General features: G+C 33.6%; 1 protein-coding gene across 5 annotated transcripts in view; it reads right to left on the reverse strand.

The window, feature by feature from the left end:
- The window catches only part of ANTXR1 (ANTXR cell adhesion molecule 1), a 277518-nt gene that overhangs the window by 159561 nt on the left and 99070 nt on the right, over nucleotides 1-18887 (reverse strand). For all 5 annotated transcript variants that reach the window (XM_012539935.3, XM_031950625.1, XM_031950622.1 and 2 more), the window contains exon 10: nucleotides 7574-7672. In XM_012539935.3, coding sequence (XP_012395389.1) covers nucleotides 7574-7672 — 99 coding nt within the window. The remainder of the gene's footprint in view (nucleotides 1-7573; nucleotides 7673-18887) is intronic.

Below are 18887 nucleotides of genomic sequence, written 5' to 3' on the forward strand. Positions count from 1 at the left end.
GAACCAGGTTTATTTTACTCAATAAACAATGTCTGTTTAGGCAGGGGGACTTTCAGTTGAGAATCTACTTGTAGGAATTTAATACCTGACATTAAGGCTGAGGTTGGGGAGTGGGGGAAGAATGATCAAGATATCTCTCAAATTGTCTGTTTTTTTCAGATCACAGGTACAACTTACTGCTCCTTGATCTATTCCAGTTGACTTGTCTTATTAACAAGAGAAATGAGGCTAAGAAATGACTTTCTTGCCTAAGAGAACAAATCAGATTGCTGTGTAAATTCTGAAGTGAAATGGACACTATTAAATTTCCACGCTGCTTCTAAGAGCCTCCTTAGCCACTTCCTAAATTACCAGATAGGAGAAAGGGAGAAAAAAGGGAAGGAAATAAGTATTTATATAATTCCTACTATGTGTTGTGCACTGTGCTAAGCCCTTTAAAAATATTTTTCATTTGGCCCTCACAACAATGCTGAAAAAGTAGGTATTATTAATATTGCCATTTACTTCTCGAGTTCATTTTACAGATAAGGAAACTGAAGCAAACAGGGTAAAGTGACTTGTCCAGCATCACACATCTAGTAAGTATTTAAAGTCATATATGAACTCATATCTTCCACGGCATCACCAAGTGCCCAACTGGAAGATGCTTAAGCATCTCAATTGCCACATTGTCTCCAACTGTCTCAAGATGGTTTCAGACTTATACTAAACAAGCTTCTCCTCCATAATATATTTCTGTGACAATATATAATGCCTTTTAAATTTTGATTTAATTTTTAATTTATAGAATAAAACAATCACTTCATAGCATAATTTTTTAAAAAGATGATTGTACACGAAACTGAAAATCTATTATGTAAAATTAATTATTCCTTTCAAATATATTACAGAGTTATCATTTAAATCATTAACATGTTCTTTGTTTAATAGTTTTCCATGAGTATACCTAGTTTATCCAATTAGACTTATAAGAACCTTGAAGGTGCGTCTATTTTGTCTTTTCACAGCACCTACTACAATACAAAGATTATAGAATAAAAGGAGGACACACAAATATATGGTTCTATATTTTAATCTGTACTTCAAGGACTCATATATTTATCAGTTTAACATTTCTTCTACTTTAATAGATCAATTTTGTGAGTTATTTTGGCTAGAAAAAAAATCTAATAGTGGATGTGTATTGGCTAGATGTGATAATAAATTCCCTTGCCTGCCTTAAGCTAAGATATGGTATCATGTGGTTTCCCATTTTCCTAGACTTACAGTATCTTGCTCTCTGTCAGAATTGCCTTGGGAACCCAAGATCACTTCCATAGTATAATAAGGCAGTTGAGAAGGACATCATATCAAATGCTGCCTAGAAAAATAAATAGCAGCCAATACTTTTCCTTCAAACTCAAAAGTTCCCCAGTGTTGACAGCCAAAACACTTTTTAATAAACAAACCCTTGAATTCAGAGTTGTAAGTCAAACTATGTAATGTGTTTTATGAGGAAAGAGATGTATTAAAATAAAATTGCCCTGTTGGCCCAGGCTTTATCATTGTTGAGGAAATGCAGCAGGGCTTATAATTTTAAAACTGAATCTCTCCAAAAATTATGGAAGTTCAGGAGAGATTGAAAAAATGGGAATTATTTCCCTAGAGTAGTCTCCTGAAGAAACTGTATTATAGGCCATCAAAACATTATTTCATATACTTGTAATGCTTTTGTTTTCTTTATCATCTTAAAGTAATAAATGAAGACAATTCTGAAAAATAATGTGTTATAATGACAATTTTTCCTTGACAAAAATGTTTCAAACCTCGGGAAATGGTTGGTTCATTTATTATAATACGTAAATTATACAATAAAATATAAAAAAAAAATCTTAGGAATTTCCTTATAATTAGATATAAATTGATATAACCGGCATTGAAAATTGTTTTGTGCTGTATTGTATATAAAGTAATAGCAATGTTCTGGGATGACCACCTATAAATGACTGCTATTCTCAGCAGTACAATAATCTACAACTATTCTGAAGGACTTAGGATGAAAAATCCTGTCCATATCTTATAAGAAACTGATTGTGTGTGAATATAGATTGAATTTGTACTCTCTTTTAAAACTTTGTTTCTGAGGGCTTTTTTTTAGGATGGAAGGTCTATATTTTCTTTCACAAAATGACTTTTATGGAAATGTTTTGCATAATTTCACATGTGGTTTTTTTTTTTTAATGGGGGCTAGGGAGTAAGGATAAGGAAGAGAATCTGAAACTCAAAAGTTTAAAAAAAATGTAAAAATTGTTTTAAATGTAACTGGAGAAAATATGAAATAAATTTAGATATAAATAGAAACAAATAAATAAATAAGATAAAAATAAAAATAAAATTAAACAAATTTTTAAAATGCCTAGTATATTTTGATTCAATAGAATTCTATTTTTATATATTACTGCTATAAATAACTAGCATGTCACTGAAAAATTAAGGATTAAATCCCTTTTGCCCATTTCTTATTCCCTCATAGGGAAAGAGACCTATTGAATTTTATATAGAAGAAGAACACATACATACAGAAGGGACAGGCAAAGTACTGAATTTTACAATTGTAATCTGGAAAATAGTAATAACAAATAATAACAATAACTCATAAAATTGGAAAATAATAAATTGCATTTTTATATTCTATAACATCTCAGGTTTCATGATTTTTTTCACAATTACTCTGTGAAGCAGGTAGAACAAGAAATATCACCATTACATAGATCAAGAAATGGAGGTTCAAAGAGAATAAGTGACTTGACTAGGCTCACATAAGTAGTAAGGGATAGGTTGACATGCCAACTCAGGAATTGTCTTGCTTGCAGCCTTTTTTCCATTAAAACCCATTACTTTCAGAGTTGGGGAGAATGAAAAGAAAAAGTTGACTTGTATAGTGTACCTTATGGTTTATCAAACTTCTCTATATTATTTTTTGAAGTTCATAACAATTCCAGGAAATAATCTAGTTATGAATATCCTCATTTTAGAGATGAAAAAACTGAGGTACAGAGAGAAAGTGACTTGTTCAAATTCACATAATTAGTAATTAGCAAGGACAGGATTCAAAACCAGGTTTTCTATTTCAATTCTAGTATGCCAGAATCTACACGTATGCCCTGAGAAGATGAATCTGGAATTTAGAAGACTTTTCTAAATAGAGATTTAAGCAAAGATAGGGAATGCACTAGACCTTAGCCAATGCAACACACTTTGCATTGTAGCTACTTAGTAAACGTCTATATAGAGGAACCCATGTTCAATCATGACGTTGTCTTCATAATGTTTTATATATATAATGCAGGTTTTCAAGTATTCCCAGAAATCCAGAAAATTGATTGAATGTTTCAGTGATTAGGTTTATTTTTGTTACTAAGCATAGGATATATATTCAGAATGCATGAAAGGAAACAATTGCATATCTGCTCAAAAAATTGTTCTGTTTGAAAATATTCATTAAGAAAAAAGGGAATATCCCTTTAAGAAACAAAATAGAACAAAATAAAAAAAGTATTGTACACCTGAAGAAGTTAGTAAAGAAATCAAATGTAGGTAGTTGGATCTAGACAGGAAGCCAAGGGAACACTTGAGATCTAGAGTCAGGAAGCCCTGAGTTCAGATTTAGCCTTAGATATTAGCTGTGTCTTCCTGATACTTTTGATTGCCTCAGTTTTCCTAAGATGAGGATAATGATTGTACCTACCTCCCAGGGATGTTGTGAGGGCCAAATGAGATAATATTTATTGAAAGAACTTAATAAAAGATCTGACACATGACAAATGCTTATGTCCTCTTTCCCTTTCCCAAGGAACAAGTAATCTGGTAGAGGAGAAAGGCACTTCTAGCAGAAAAAATGTATCAAAAGTATTTTTGTGAGTTTTTAATACATTTACCATGTGCTCTAAGAATGTTTCCATCATCATCCTCATAGTAATGATAATTACGGACAAATATTTTTGCAAAATGTATTTTGTAATTTTTGCAAAGAAGATGCAAGGAAGATCGTTCAGTCTTCTATAGATTCTAGGAAGACTGTTGATCCATTCTTAGTTTAGGTGGAGTAGATTTAGATGGTAGATGATATAAGAGATGTGTTTATTCCACAATATCTCCTTCCATTTTTTAAGACTGATGTGATATATCCAGCTCCCTAGGCAAAGGATGCCACAAAAATGAGAACCCACATGCATCTTTGGTTTCCAACAAAATCCCTAGTGGTTATCAACTAACTCCTCACCCTTCTACAATGAGCCAGATCCTGCCCCATGTTTAAAAGTGTTGCTATTTCTAATTAGGAATCTGGAAATGCTCAACTCTAAAGTTTATAAATGCACTTAGAATACCAGCTACAAACTGAAGTCATTATTTTCTTGTCCTTCACCACCTGATAAATTGAATTGTTTACTTTATTATCCTTAAAGGCAAATACTTGAAAGCTATTAAAAACATTTTCATTGCTCTGGGTTCTTTGAACCACAGTTGGTAAAGTCAAGTGACTTTGGTTCTACTGCTAGTTACACCATTAATTACCTATGTAATAAAGGCAAAAAAAAATTTTTAGAGCTAGAAAAAAACCTTAAAGATTATTTCATTATTTTGCTAACAAGAATTTGATGTCATTAGAGGAGTTATAGTTGTCCAAAGTTACAGAGTAAATGGCAGAAATAAATGTCAAATCTATCACCTGAAATTCATTGTTCTTTCTACCTTAAAAAACTCTCTCACTACAAATTCACTTTCTGTTTCCTCAAGTTTCAATATCTATAGAAGTAGCAAATATATTGTTAAAATAATTTTAAAAGTTAAAAAATTCAAATTCAAACTATAATACTATTTATGTTACTTCCACAGATTTTGTTTATTGTTTAGTAGTTTCAATCATGGTTGACTCTTTGTGACTCCATTGAGGTTTCTTTTGCCATTTGCTTCTCCAGCTCATTTTACAGTTAAAGAAGCTGAGGCAAATAGGGTTAAGTGACTTGCCCAGGGTAATATAGTATTAAATGTCTGAGGCTGGATTTCTGATTACAGATTTTGAATACACACCCAGCACTTTACTTTTACTATATCAAGTAGCTGCCCACCTCCACAAATATGGAATTCATGACTGGCTTTTTGATGGATGTCAGCTGTGAATAACTATGGTTCCTTGTTGTGTAATTTCCTACAGTAGAAAACATTGTTTGAAATTCCATAGATGGCTCTGAATCATCATAAATTTATTTGAATTAAGAATATGCTCATTAAGAGTCTTGTATGCCAGTGCTGGGACTTCACCTGTCACATGATATATATTCAACTGCTTTTATCTTCATGACTCTTAATCCAGTAGTCTCCAAAGTAGGTATCAAAGCAGTCTGGGAGTTTATGGAATGAAATCAAGGGTTATGTGGTCAGTCAGGTGGTGGGTGGGAAGATGAGTAATATCCCATCACACGATCTCACAGTCCAGCTATTTGTGGATTTTTCTCCCTCACAACTACATTGCTACTCTACACTCCTCCAATGTCTTTCCTTGCATTATCGGTTTCCTGTGACTGCTGGACATGGAACTTTCATGGTGGTCCTAATCTAACCCATCAGAGACACACAAAGCTGCTACACAGACACAACAAAGTCCTCTCATATCCTGATCCCTCATCACCTAGTGACTGCTGTAGATAACCTTCAATGGTGAATTCTATGGCTGATTAGTAAGCCCTTCTCTTCAAACTTCATTTTTCAGTGGAAAAGAATGACTAGCATAGGATGAGTAGCTCTGATTGGTTCATAATTATATTTTCTTTTTCTCCGAATCAACCTATTTTTTGAATTTTCCTATTTCTATTGAGGGTATCATCAACCTTAGATCTTGAACCTCTTCATTATCCTTGATTTCTAACTCAGTTGAAAATGATCTCTTCAAATGTCATCAAAGATTTTTTAATTGCTAAATCCAATGGCCTTTTCTTAATCCTCCTCCTTCTTAATTCTACTGGAAACTTCAACACAATATTAACCACCCTCTCCTCTTGGATTCTTACTCTCTTCTCTGAGAGGTTCCTTGTTTGTTCTCTTACTATCTTGGTTTTCTTGAGAAGTTCCTTTTCGGAATCCTTTGCTAGCCGTCATACCATATCTTCAATCTGGTTATTTGCCCCAAAGCGCTCTCTCTCTCTCTCTCTCTTTCTCTCTCTTCTCTTACTTGGTAACTTCATAGGTTTCCATGAATTTAGTTATTTTATTCAGATGATTCCTAGGTCTACATATCCATCCCCAAATTTTCTCCTAAACTCTACTCCTATATCATAAAGGACCTACTGAACATTTCAAATCTAATGTCCTGTAAGTATTTAAGTTGCATTATGTCTTAAGCAGAACATAGTCCCCCTTTTCCAAAATGTACCCTTTTTCTGAACTTCTCTTTTTTTCTTGAAAGTACCACCAATCTTCTAGTCATCTAGTTTACAATTTTGGTATTGTCCTTGGCACCTCAATTTCTTCTCTCTAAGTAATTCAATAAGATGCCAATTCTTGTCTTTTCTTCCTCCTTCTCTCATACATATTCTCTTCCCTCTTTTTCCACAGTTACCATCATTATTCAGATCCTCATGGCTTCTTTCTTTGACTACTACAATAAAATCCTAAATGGTTTCTTGGCCTCAAGTCATTACTCTTTCTGATCCATCCCCCATAATACTGCTAAAGTAATTAAAAAAAACTTATCTAACTATGTCACTACTCTACACCATAAACTCTAATGGAGCCTACTTACTCTAAGATAAAATATTATTTTATCTTTATTTGATTCTTTTACAAAGTTTATTTTGTGTAAGTTTTATAGTATACAAAATTATTGATACATTTGTATGAGTATATAATTTATAAATAAATACATATGGGGATATATAGTCAGTTTTTTAAACTGATGACACATGATGTTAAAAAAACTGAGAATTTTTTGGCTAGGAGAAATTAATTCCATCTAAGAGCTGAAATAGAGAAATAGGTTTATTTTTAGAAGCATGCATACATCAGGTCAACAGCTTGGTTCTCAAGTATATTTAGAAATAGCAAACTAATTCATTTTCAATATCACCTTTCAAGAGTCTCAATATTTTTGCCTTCTATGATCCCCTTGGCCGAAAATGGATTCTTCATCTCATCATTTGTAAAGCACTTGGCTTGGAAATTTTTGCATCATACTTGCCCGTTTGCATGCCATGTTTCTTGAAAGTTCCACTCTGAGTCCACTGAGACTGTTGTCTCAGTGCTAAACATACAAAGTTTGTATATTCAATAAGGCATTCAACAAATATTTGTTGAATTAAACTATACAGTGAAAAGAGGAAATTCAAACTTCTGTAACATCCAGCCCATTCAAATTAAACATTGCAGAGAAATAATTCAATGTTACATGAAATAAACTGCTGCTCAAACTCCCAAGAGTTTCTTCCAGAGGCCTTTAATGACAGATTCTTATCTGTCTGTGTTTAGGAATGGTGAGAAAATAATGTGCTTCTTTCACATAAAATTCTAATAGAAAATGAGAAGTGGCTGTATGACTTACTGAGCGTGACTGAATCATTGATCTTGAAGCTGCAGAGTACTCTGTCCACATTGCGGGCGTGACGAAATCCATTTCCTCTCACAACAACTTGAAATGATTCTGAAAGGAAAATCATTATTGCTAAGATAAGTTATTGAATATCAGAAAAATTAAGCACTTTTTGGCACCTTGTCTTAAAATGCATCAAAGTATGCCAGATTTTTCTTATATCTTTCCTATAGCTTTGCCAAAATAATCAGAAAGTTATTTTGGGTTAGAAAACAAATACCATAATTTCCCAGCCTTTAATCTTTCATGTATCTAGGCAGGGTGTGGTGTGAAGGATTGTTGCACTGGAAAAGATTGTTGCTCAGGAAGACCTGGCTTTAAAATCCTGCCCCTGACGCTTTTTTATGATCTCAATGGCAAAATCACTTGCCTGTCAGCCTTAGGTAACCTATTCACTAGGCTTTCAATCGATTGTAGGATCTGGCTTTGCTCTCCCACTAACCCAGATTACAAAAGCATCTAAGTCCTAATTACAGAGATAGAATTAAATCATTAGAGCTATGGAGTGGTAGAAATTGAACAATGTAGAAAATAAAGTTATAAAATGATAAGAGGAGATAGAATTCCTAGGTAAACTAGCACTTTGCATGGCTAGAAGAATCTTTAAATCATAAAGGCTGATGCTTTCTTTTATAACCCACTTAGGCCCATGATTCTGGAGATAATAGAGTCATTTACCAGCACACTCCTGTTCTACCATTTGAAGAATGTTAACCTCTCTCCCCTTACTAATAAGTAAAGTTAGCCAATGGCCTATTTCATCAACAGATCAGCAAGATAAACAAAAAAGCATCTGACCTTGGAAAGCAGCAGCTCAACAAATACCCTATGCAGAAGTCATAGTAGATCAGGCATGTTACTGGGCCTTAGTTATCATAGGAAAGTTAACTCAGCAACAACATGGAAAAGTCTTTGAAAAACGTATTTAGTTGTTATCTAACCTGAAATCCCTATTTTAGGGAAAGTTATACAAGTCAATTCCAAAAAAGATAGGACATAAACAAAAATCCTCTACAGTGAAGTGGAAGTGGTACATTTAAGAGAGGGCCAGGCCAGGTCTCAGTGAGATAAATATTTTACCGAATTTCCATAAAAGATGGGTCCCCATGAAAGGCACAAGGTCCCTGGTCCTGCTGGCTTATATTGGTCAACTGATACATTTTCTTTTCTTTTTCTTTTTTTTTGTTGAGGCAATTGGGGTTAAGTGACTTGCCCAGGGTCACACAGCTAGAAGTCTTAAGTGTCTGAGACCAGATTTGAACTCAGGTCCTTCTGACTTCAGGGCTGTACTCTCTTCACTGCACCACTTAGCTGCCCCAAACTGATACATTTTCAAAGTAAGAAATGTACCTCAGAAACCAACAAACACTAAAAACTAGTGCTTGGTTTGTTTTTGTGTATCTTGAAAAAAATGATGAAAATGATGAAAAATAATAAAAATTAAACTTAAATTTTGGTACTTTGGTTGACATAGAACTGAAAGGGAAAACTCAGTTAGGTAGAATTTTTGTTTTTATTATATTGGTTCAACCTATCCATGAGTAATTAATATGTCTTTATTTGTTTAGATCTAACTTTATTAATAGGAAAAGTGTATTGTTTGTCCTGGTAGGTAGATTCCCAAGTATTTTATATTGTTTACAGTTATTTTAAATAAATTTTTTTCTTTCTATCTCTTCCTTTTGGACCCTGTTGGTAATATGTGGGAATGCTGATATTTTATATGGATTTCCTTTATATCCTGTGTTGGTAATATGTGGGAATGCTGATATTTTATATGGATTTCCTTTATATCCTGTAAATTTACTGAAGTTATGTTTTCAACCAGTTTTTTCAGTCAGTGTTCTAGAATTCTTTAAGTATACCATAATATCATTTGCAAAGAATAATTTTATTTCTTCCCTGGTTATTCCAATTTCTTCAATTTCTTTTTTGATCTTACTGCTATAGCTAGCATTTCTGGTACAATATCAAATGATAGTAGTGATAATAGGCATCCTTGCTTTATCCCTAATTTTATTGGGAAGACCTCTAGTTTATCCCCAATACAAATATGGCACGTTTATGGTTTTAGATAGACCCTACTCATCATTTTTTTCCTATTTTTTCTAGTGATTTTTTTTTTTTTTGGCAAGGCAATCAGGATTAAGTGACTTGTCTAAGGTCACACAACTAATAAGTATCAAGTGTCTGAGGTTCGATTTGAACATAGGTTCTTCTGTCTCCAGGATCAGTGTTCTTTAGGAATTTTGTTGCTATGCCAATTCGTACCTATGTATAGTATAGATACTACTTCATTGTCTATGGTACTTTTTTATTTTTGCTTTTAGCAAAATGTAGTTTTCCTGCTTATCTCTTTTAAATAATTCTCTCTTTTTTTTGCTTTTACTAAGATCTTAATTGTTTTTTTTTTTTTTTTAAATTTTACCTTAAGTATAACAGATTCTGATCTAGCTCTTTTTACTCTGTGTTTGTCTCTCATTCAAGTGGTCTATTTTTTTGTAAACAACATATTGTTGAATTCTTGATTTTAATCCATTTTTCTAACTGCTTTCACTTTATAGATGAATTTATCTAATTCACATCCACAGTTATGATTACCAACTGCATTTTCCTCCATACTATTTTCTCTCTGTTTATTCTTCTCTTTCTCTCCCTATTTTACTTTATCCTCCTCTTTCTTTGCAAGGCAATTGGGTTTAAGTGACTTGCCCAGGTCACACAACTAATAAGCATTAAATGTCTAAAACTGGATTTAAACTCAGGTCCTCCGAACTCCAAGGTTGGTGCTCTGTCTACTGCACTATCTAGCTTCCCCCACCCTATTCCTTTTCAAAAACCTGGTCTGCTTCTGACCACTGCCTTCTTTAATCTGCTTTCCCTTTTATCAGCAACCCATTTCCATCCCACACCCATCTTTTCTTATCCTCTTTCTATCCTATTTCCCTGTAGGGTAAGATAGATTTCTGTACTTAACAGAATATGTATGCTATTCCCTCTTGGAGTCAGTTCTGATGAGAGTAAGGTTCAAGTGTTGCTCCCTCCCCCATCATTTCCTCTGCCATTATAAAACCTTTTTCTTTTACATCTCTTTTATGTGAGGAAATTTTCCCTTTCTTCCTCTCCCTTTCCCCTTTTCATAGTGAATCCCTTTTTCTTACCCCTTCCTTTTAAAAAATATTATCCCATTGTAGTTATTTCACACCTGTGTATTCTAATTGCCCAAATAATGATAAAGTTTTTAGGAGTTACAAGTATGATCTTCCATGTAGTAATGTTAATAGCTTTAACTTATTGAATCCCTTAAGGTTTTTCTTTCATGTTTACTTCTTATGCTTCTCTTGAGTCTGGTATTTCAACATCAAATTGTCTGTTCAGCTCTGTCCTTTTCATCAACAATGCCTGGAAGTCCTCTGTTTCATTAAATATCCATTTTCCTCCAAAGGCTTATATTAAGTTTTGCTGTATTTGTAAACCTAGATCCTTTATCTTCTAGAATATCACTTTCCAAATCTTATCATCCTTTAAAGTGGAAGCTCCTAGATCTTGTATGAACCTGACTATGCCTGAATTGTTTCTACTTTCTTGCAATATTCTTTCCTTGATCTAGGAGTTCTGAAATCTGGCTATAATAGTCAAAGGAGAGTGTGAGAATTCTTTTAAAAGGTGATTGGTGTATTCTTTCAATGTTTCCTTTATCCTTTGGTTCTAGTTTATCAGGAATTTTTTTTTGATAATTTCTTAAAATATTGTCTAGATTTTCTTTTTTTTTTTTCATGGCCATCATATAGTCTAACAATCATTAAATTATTTCTCTTCAATCTATTTTCCAAGTAAGTTGTTTTTCCAATGAGATATTTCACATTTTTTTCCTATTTTTAATTCTTTTGATTTTTGTCATTGTTTTTTGATGTCTCATGAGGTCATGAGTTTTCAATTGCCCAAGAGCCTATTATTCCTATCCCCTAACATAATTTGATAGCTTTGAGATCACATGAAATGGTTAAAAGATTGTTCCTAAGAGTAGAGGTGGCTGAATTGAAATAGCCATAGATATTGTTTAGAAGTTGCAAATCTTATATCTGAAATACTTGGCAGCTTTCAGTCCCAGATCAACAGTATAGCTCACATTGGTTTCCAGAATTGGTGGGTACTGGAGAAAATGCTATTTTCAAAGGACATATATGTACCTAAGTCAATGAAGAAAGATGTTTTCATATTAGCAACAGAAAGAAATCAAAGTAAAGAAATATAGTGCAGAAAATATAAAACAAGGTAGCGAGCCTCTATTCAGCGATCATAGTAAAGATCTAAAACTGATTTTCCTTCATATCATATGTAAGATCATATGATAAGACTATATGTTGATTGAAACTTACTGACAAATTTATTTTTCAAAACTTACAATTATAGGAATTTTAATAACTAAAACCATGGTCTATTGATGCATTTTTTGTGCCTTGAGGCAGGGACACAACATACTGTAGCTTTATTATAGTTGTCACTGGTCAGAGAAATGGGCATCTACAAGAAGGATCAAGGGGTGGTTTATGGAATATTGATCAATGTCTTCTTTTAGCTTACAAAGATGGACAAAGTCATTATTGCACAGATAGAAAGTATCTATGTGGCTATGGAACAGTAAAAATTTAACTATATAGGAAACGAGGTTATAACAGATGAAATGGGATCTCTAGGACTTGTAATAAGCAACATTGCCAGACTGAAAAGGTACTTAAGAGACATAGCTTGATTGTCTTTATGATATTATTTGGCTCCATGGTACTCAAAACTTTAGTGCTGATCAAAATAATTGAAAGGCAGGAGTAATATCTCTCCTAACTTGATGAGATTATAGATTATTGCTATCAGGACCAAAGATACATCTGCACGAGGAATTATTAAGCATGGGAGGCTGAGTCTGATTTTCATTGTGTACCTTTACCTGCTAACATCCCAATATCTTTAATAATCTTAGTAATGGTAATTGTAGCATGCTAACTGTAAAATTCCTGATGAATCCTGAACCCAAGGACTTAAAGAGTTAATCAAGTGAGTAAGTCAAGAAGCAACTTGGTCAACACATTCATGGTATGGAAAAGGAATTAGGCCTAGAGACCTGCCCCAAGTCACATAGATAAAACCAGAAATTAAAATCAAGTCCAAGGTGCTAAGCACAGTTAATTATGTATTATCTTGTATTAATTTTAATTGTGTCTCATATGGCCAAGCTATTCCCTACATTTCATGGGAACTGTCTCTCTTCTCTCTCCCATAGCACCTGAGACCATGCTGGATATATAGTCAATATGTACATTTATTTAGCTTATTTATCATCATAATGAGCAGGCTAAGCAAGCAATAGGACAAGATATTTCTAACGATCAAACATGGGCATTTAGTCTCCTATTTATGTAGCTTTTCTAAGATATATCTTACCCCTTTTGCTTTCCACACTCAGTAAAGACAAACTTTATACTTACAGAATTAAAAGTATAAATAGAGTAAATAATATTAAAACTATTTTATGTTGTATCTTAAATATAATAGTATATAATATATAAACGTAAGTACATTTATATTAAAATATATCTCATATTATAAATACTTAGTATAAAATTTATACTTCTTGTAAAATAAGAAGTCTTTACTTTGTACTCTAGCAAATTTTGACAGAACAATAATTATTTGTAAAAATAAAAGTCATCTAGAATTAATGAATTTATTAAATAATTTTTCCAAATTTGGGATAATTCCCTTTTAGTTGCCCTTTGAATTTAAAGCTCTATTATGGGTTGAAGGCTTTTATTAAGACCTTTATTAATGTTTTATTTTCAAAAGTTCAGTGATATTGCAATTCCCGATACACATTCTGTTTCACTCAGTGTTAACAATAGTCATAAAGCGTAATACTATAAATCATAGGACTTGGAACTAATAATAGGAATCTAAACAAACAATTAAGTTCCCCTTCCTTATCTTATATATGAGGCCAGAAAGATTAAATTATTTTTTAAGGTGACATAGATAATAAATAACAAAAGTAGAAATTCTAATCCAGATTCTCTGATTCCAAATCTATTTTTCTTTCTACTAGGACATACTTCCTCTCATATGCTTGTTGAAACAATGAATAAATGGATGGATGAATAAATTAATGAAGAATAAAATCCTTCTTGAGCTAACAAATGACCATACAACAAGATTGGAAACAATATCTCAGCTATTGCAATTACTAATTGGTATTTCTGTGTAGAGATATTAGAACAAGTTTTCTGGCAACATATGGCCAGTTAATTCTCTATATTTATCTTTCTCAGTTTTATTATTTATGTGAAAGTTAGATTTGGGGGGAATATACAGCTTGGCATACTACTGATAAAAAAGAAGCTTGACTTCTCAACAACGTCAATTGGAAGTTGTTGGGCAATTTACAAAATTTTCTGGACTCATCTCTTTAACTTTCAGTAGTGGTTTGGATTAGATGATCCCCAAATGCTTTTACAGCTCAAAAAAAAATCTGTTCTATTCTCTTGTGGCAAATGTTAGGACTCCTAGTATAGTCCCTGGGTAAATTTAATTTTTTAAAAATAAATTGATATAACTACATTTATTTTTGTCCCATGTTGTTGTTGTTTAATCATTTCAGCCATGTCTGACTCTTTGTGACCTCATCTGCAGTTTTCTTGGGAATGATGCTGAAATAATTTGCTATTTACTTCTCCAGCTCATTTGACATATGAGGAAACTGAGACAAAGGGACTGAAGTGACTTGTTCAGGGTCACACAACTAGTAAGTGTCCAAAGCCAGAACTGAATTCAGGAAAATGAGTCCTCCTGATTCCAGACCCAGGCTCTATCCACTGTGCCATCTCTCTAAGCATATTTAAGGTTTTTGAAAATAACTGAAAGAACTACCTTTATTTTTTGCCTCTAGATGTAATTAAAGTGGAAATCTGGTTCGACAAACAGAGCCAAACTTTTGTGGTAGCAAAAAAAGCCAATGAAAGAAATGAGGTATCTATAGTTAAGGAAATTATTGTAACAAATATTAATTTGATGAAATATTATTTCACCATCAAAGGACAAAGATGAACAATTCAGAGACTATGAGAAAACTTGTAGACTTTATATAGGTAAAAATAATCAGAACTAACTGACAAATGTACACAATTACTAAAATTAGGTATACAGAACAAAAAGTTTGAAAAGGCAGCTAACTCTAAAGTTATATTCTGTCAGATCTCTTTTCTATGTATGTTTGTCTTATTTAATAACTTCTGTTTGTAACAAGGGGGATTAAGGATGAAAATAGATGGGACATAACCATTTATTAGGAAAGTACCTCTGGTATCAAAAATAGCAAGTACCAATAAAATCTTTAATAATAATACAGAAAAGCAAGAGCTTAGCTATATTCTTCCTCTTCAAACTATTAGGCAATAAGAGGCAATAAACTAAGCAGAGTTCTATGTACCAGTTCTGGGATTTAAACTTCAAGTGTTCTAACTCCAAAGCAAGTTTTTCTTTTTTTTTTTTTTTCTTTTCCCAAACCAACCTCATAAATTTCCACGTTATTTCCACGTATGTCTATTTAGTTAAAATTGGCATTATATATTTTGATCTCCATTTTGAATACCAAAGATATACAAGAGCCACATGTCAGAGAAGAACTAGTTTTTGTTGCTAAGCTTGCAATCTACCTTTTAAAATGTAGATTGCATGTGTTATTTTTGCTGATTCAGAGATTCTTTTCCCCCCACTGGTCTACGATCAGACCATTTATCTCATTTCCCCAAAGACCGTGGCACTAGACTGTGAGGGGAACACATTCATCTTGGAATCCAGGCTAACTTCCAAATCCTATTCAATAACATCATGCTCCATCCTTATCATATCAATTGCAGAATATCCTATAAAGTAGTCTTACTTTATAGGCTGTGTCTTGTGTTGGTGACTTATGGAGGATAGAGTATAGAACTTTGTCATATGAAAACTATGGAACATCTTAAATTCCTGGATCATAAAATGTCTATATAAATATTGCATTATAAGATACACAAAGGCAGAAACAGAAGTTCTTCCTCCGAATGCACTGGCTTTACCAATCATGTCAGGGGTTTTCAAGCAGATCAAAATATAAACATCTGTTTTGGCGGCTCTGGTGATATTTCAATTTTGGCAGCCCTGATCATATTTCAGAAACATATTAATCTTGAAATAAAATGATAAACAGACAAGCAAAAATGGAACAAAGGAGTCATATTTATTTGGCACCAGTTGATAGAAAACTGACCTTAAAGTCAAGAAGACCTGGATTCAAATTCTTCCTCTGACACATACTGGCTATGTTACCTTGGAGAAATCATTGACCTCTTAAAATTCTAGGTAGTTCTTTAAGACAATAACTTGCAGAGAAGGTACTTGTTTAAACTGGTAAATGTAGACTTTCCTTTCATGGGAATTCTTTTTATGAATAAATGACAGATCTACTGCCTTAACATTAATAAGGGTATTGAGTTATCTTTCCAATTATATGCAGGATAGACCTACTCTGGTGTTTACTTAGTTCTAATGTAGTAAATTGAGAAATGGAGGTAAGTGAAGGGAGATAAAGAGAGAGTTCTTTTTATAACAATTTGCTTTTAAAAAGACAGATTTATTTAAATAAATAAGTGTACCCATAAAAAAATCTTCTGTTGAAATTCATCACAGCTCAGACCACTAAGTGATGTTTTTTGGCCAAATCAGAGCATTAAGTTGTCTACTAAGCAGTGAAGGTATTGAGATACACATCAGGATGGAAAACATCCAATGAAATACCAGATTCTTGAAATATCAGAGTCGTAGGAGTTCAGAGTTCCGTTTTCCATACATCATGATAGTCCAAAGGCTGTATTTCACATGTAAAACTACAAGTATCAGTGTTAATCTGGCCTTGGTCAAATCAGATACTAATAAAATCTGTGGTACCATAGAATTGTGAATATGGAATGCTTAGTCTAGTACCTTGAATATAGAAGGTGCTTAATATATGTTTATTGACTGACTATAAATAATTATAAAATTACAGGAGCAGGAGTTGTAACTGAATTGGCAACCATCCATTCCAGCCCTATCACATACCGTGAGGAAAATGTTCTGTGATCTAGACATACATAGACAGCTTGTGACAGAGCTGGAATTTGAACACATATCTTTAGACTTCAGATTCATTGCATTCTCCATTGCACAATTCTCCATTCTTATCATATTACTTGACATTTTATTTAATCTTCCAGAATCTTTTCCTTCTGGATATGGGATTTATTCTTCCAAGACTTACTGGCACTTCCTCCTTTACAACTTCTACCCCTCACAAATAGAAGCATTTTAAAATGGGTAAAAAGGGAGTTACAAAGACAAAAATCATTAATTTAGATCAGCTGTCAGATATGAGAACTGTAAAGAACAATGATAATGAAAACCAACCTTCCATGATTGGGAGATGAGTGCATATCTGTGATTTATGTGTCTAAGTCCCTATTGGGTAGAGAAAGAATCAATCTTCTATTTGTGCTAATCACTTAGACTTATGACAAAGAAGAGGAAACTCAACAACAAGTGACTAACAGGATGATTGTTAAACAGAACATGTGAGGAGCTAATTATAGCTTGCTTTTATATCTGAAGAACCAAGCTCCCAAATGGAAAGCAGATGGTAGGTTTTGGTCTTGATTCATTCATTTTTCTTGCATAGTTTGGTATTCTTCCTGAACACTTACCTAGGACGCTATGAACTATTAAAGTTTGGGCCTTGCTGGCTGGTAACCAGAGGAAATGATGCACCGGGAAAAGGAAGAAATTTCCTGAAGAGTAGATAAAATGGCCTTTCTCTGCAAGGCAATGCTGGAAGTAGAATAAGAGCTTGAATTAACAGTGTATAGGTGCTAGTGGTTACCAAGAGGAATCTGCAAGCTATTGGATTATGAACTTGAAGGCATGTCTGCAATGTAAGGAAGCAAGATAATTTGACAATGGGCAGTGGTAAAGATGTGTTTAAATAAGCAAAGCAAGCTGTCATTAGGGCTAGCTTTACATATGGATGCATAAAGCCAATAACTGCCTACATGGTCTAAGTTAGCAAGTTCTGAGAAGGCATCCTACCTCAAAATAGGCACCTCACTTATCTGCCACCTGCCTGAAGCTCCAGCATGAAGGTAATTTCTAGGATATGGGGGTGTTTTTCTTCCTGTGTCTGTGTGTAAATGTGAATGGGTTGGGAAGGGAGGTTTTTCAATCATATGCTCTACCCTATGAGTAAAACTTGACAGCTGCCTTTCAGAAGTTACATGGTGAGATACATGTGTTTACCCATGGGGCCTGGGACACAAGTAAACACATGTAACTTACCATAGAAGTAATAGCAGAAGAATGACTCCCCTCTTATTTTCTCTCCCTCTCCTTCCTTCCCTCCTTCTCCCCCCCTCTCTCTCTTCTCTCTCTCTCCTCTTTCTCTCTCTCTCTTTCTCTCTCTCTCTCTCCTCTTTCTTTCTCACTCTCTCTTTCTTTCTCTCTCTCTGTCTCTGTCTCTTTGTCTGTCTCTGTCTCTCTATCTTTCTCCTGCTCTCTCTGTCTCTCTCTCTCTGTCTGTCTGTCTCTGTCTCTGTCTCTATATCTCTGTCTATGTCTGTCTGTCTCTGTTTCTCTCTCTCTCCCTCTCTCTCTCCCTCTCTCTTTTTGTTTCTGTCTCTGTCTCTCTATCTCTGTGTCTCTCTCTTTGTCTCTTTCTGTGTCTCTGTCCTCTGTCTCTGTCTCTTTCACACACATACACACACACACACACACACACACACACACACACACACTCCACCCCACACTATTCTTCGGGGCCATTCCAGAAGAAAGTCAGAAAAAAAGGTGAAAAAAAATCCCTAAATACCTTAATTAAATTTTTTTTTATAGGCCAGTGAAAAGAGCTCCTCCAACTAGAATCCACTTTCCCAAGACTTTAAACCAACATATTCATTTTTAAAGAAATCCTTATCAGTGAAGCCCATCTTCTAGGAGATGCAAACAGTTGCCATTTCTTCTTAGCAGCAGCCTCAGACACTGATTCTAATCAAACATCTCTAGCTTTGTGAACTAAGTGCTGTGGTGTATGCTAACCTCTAAAGAGATATCATCGCTGTCATCATCATTATCATCATTTATATTATTATTTATATTTTATATTATATTATATTAGCATTTATAAAATGCTTTTAGTTTTGCAAAGCATTTTAAA

The sequence above is a fragment of the Sarcophilus harrisii genome, chromosome 2 (genome assembly GCF_902635505.1).
Source record: "Sarcophilus harrisii chromosome 2, mSarHar1.11, whole genome shotgun sequence".
In the NCBI taxonomy this organism is placed as follows: domain Eukaryota; kingdom Metazoa; phylum Chordata; class Mammalia; order Dasyuromorphia; family Dasyuridae; genus Sarcophilus; species Sarcophilus harrisii.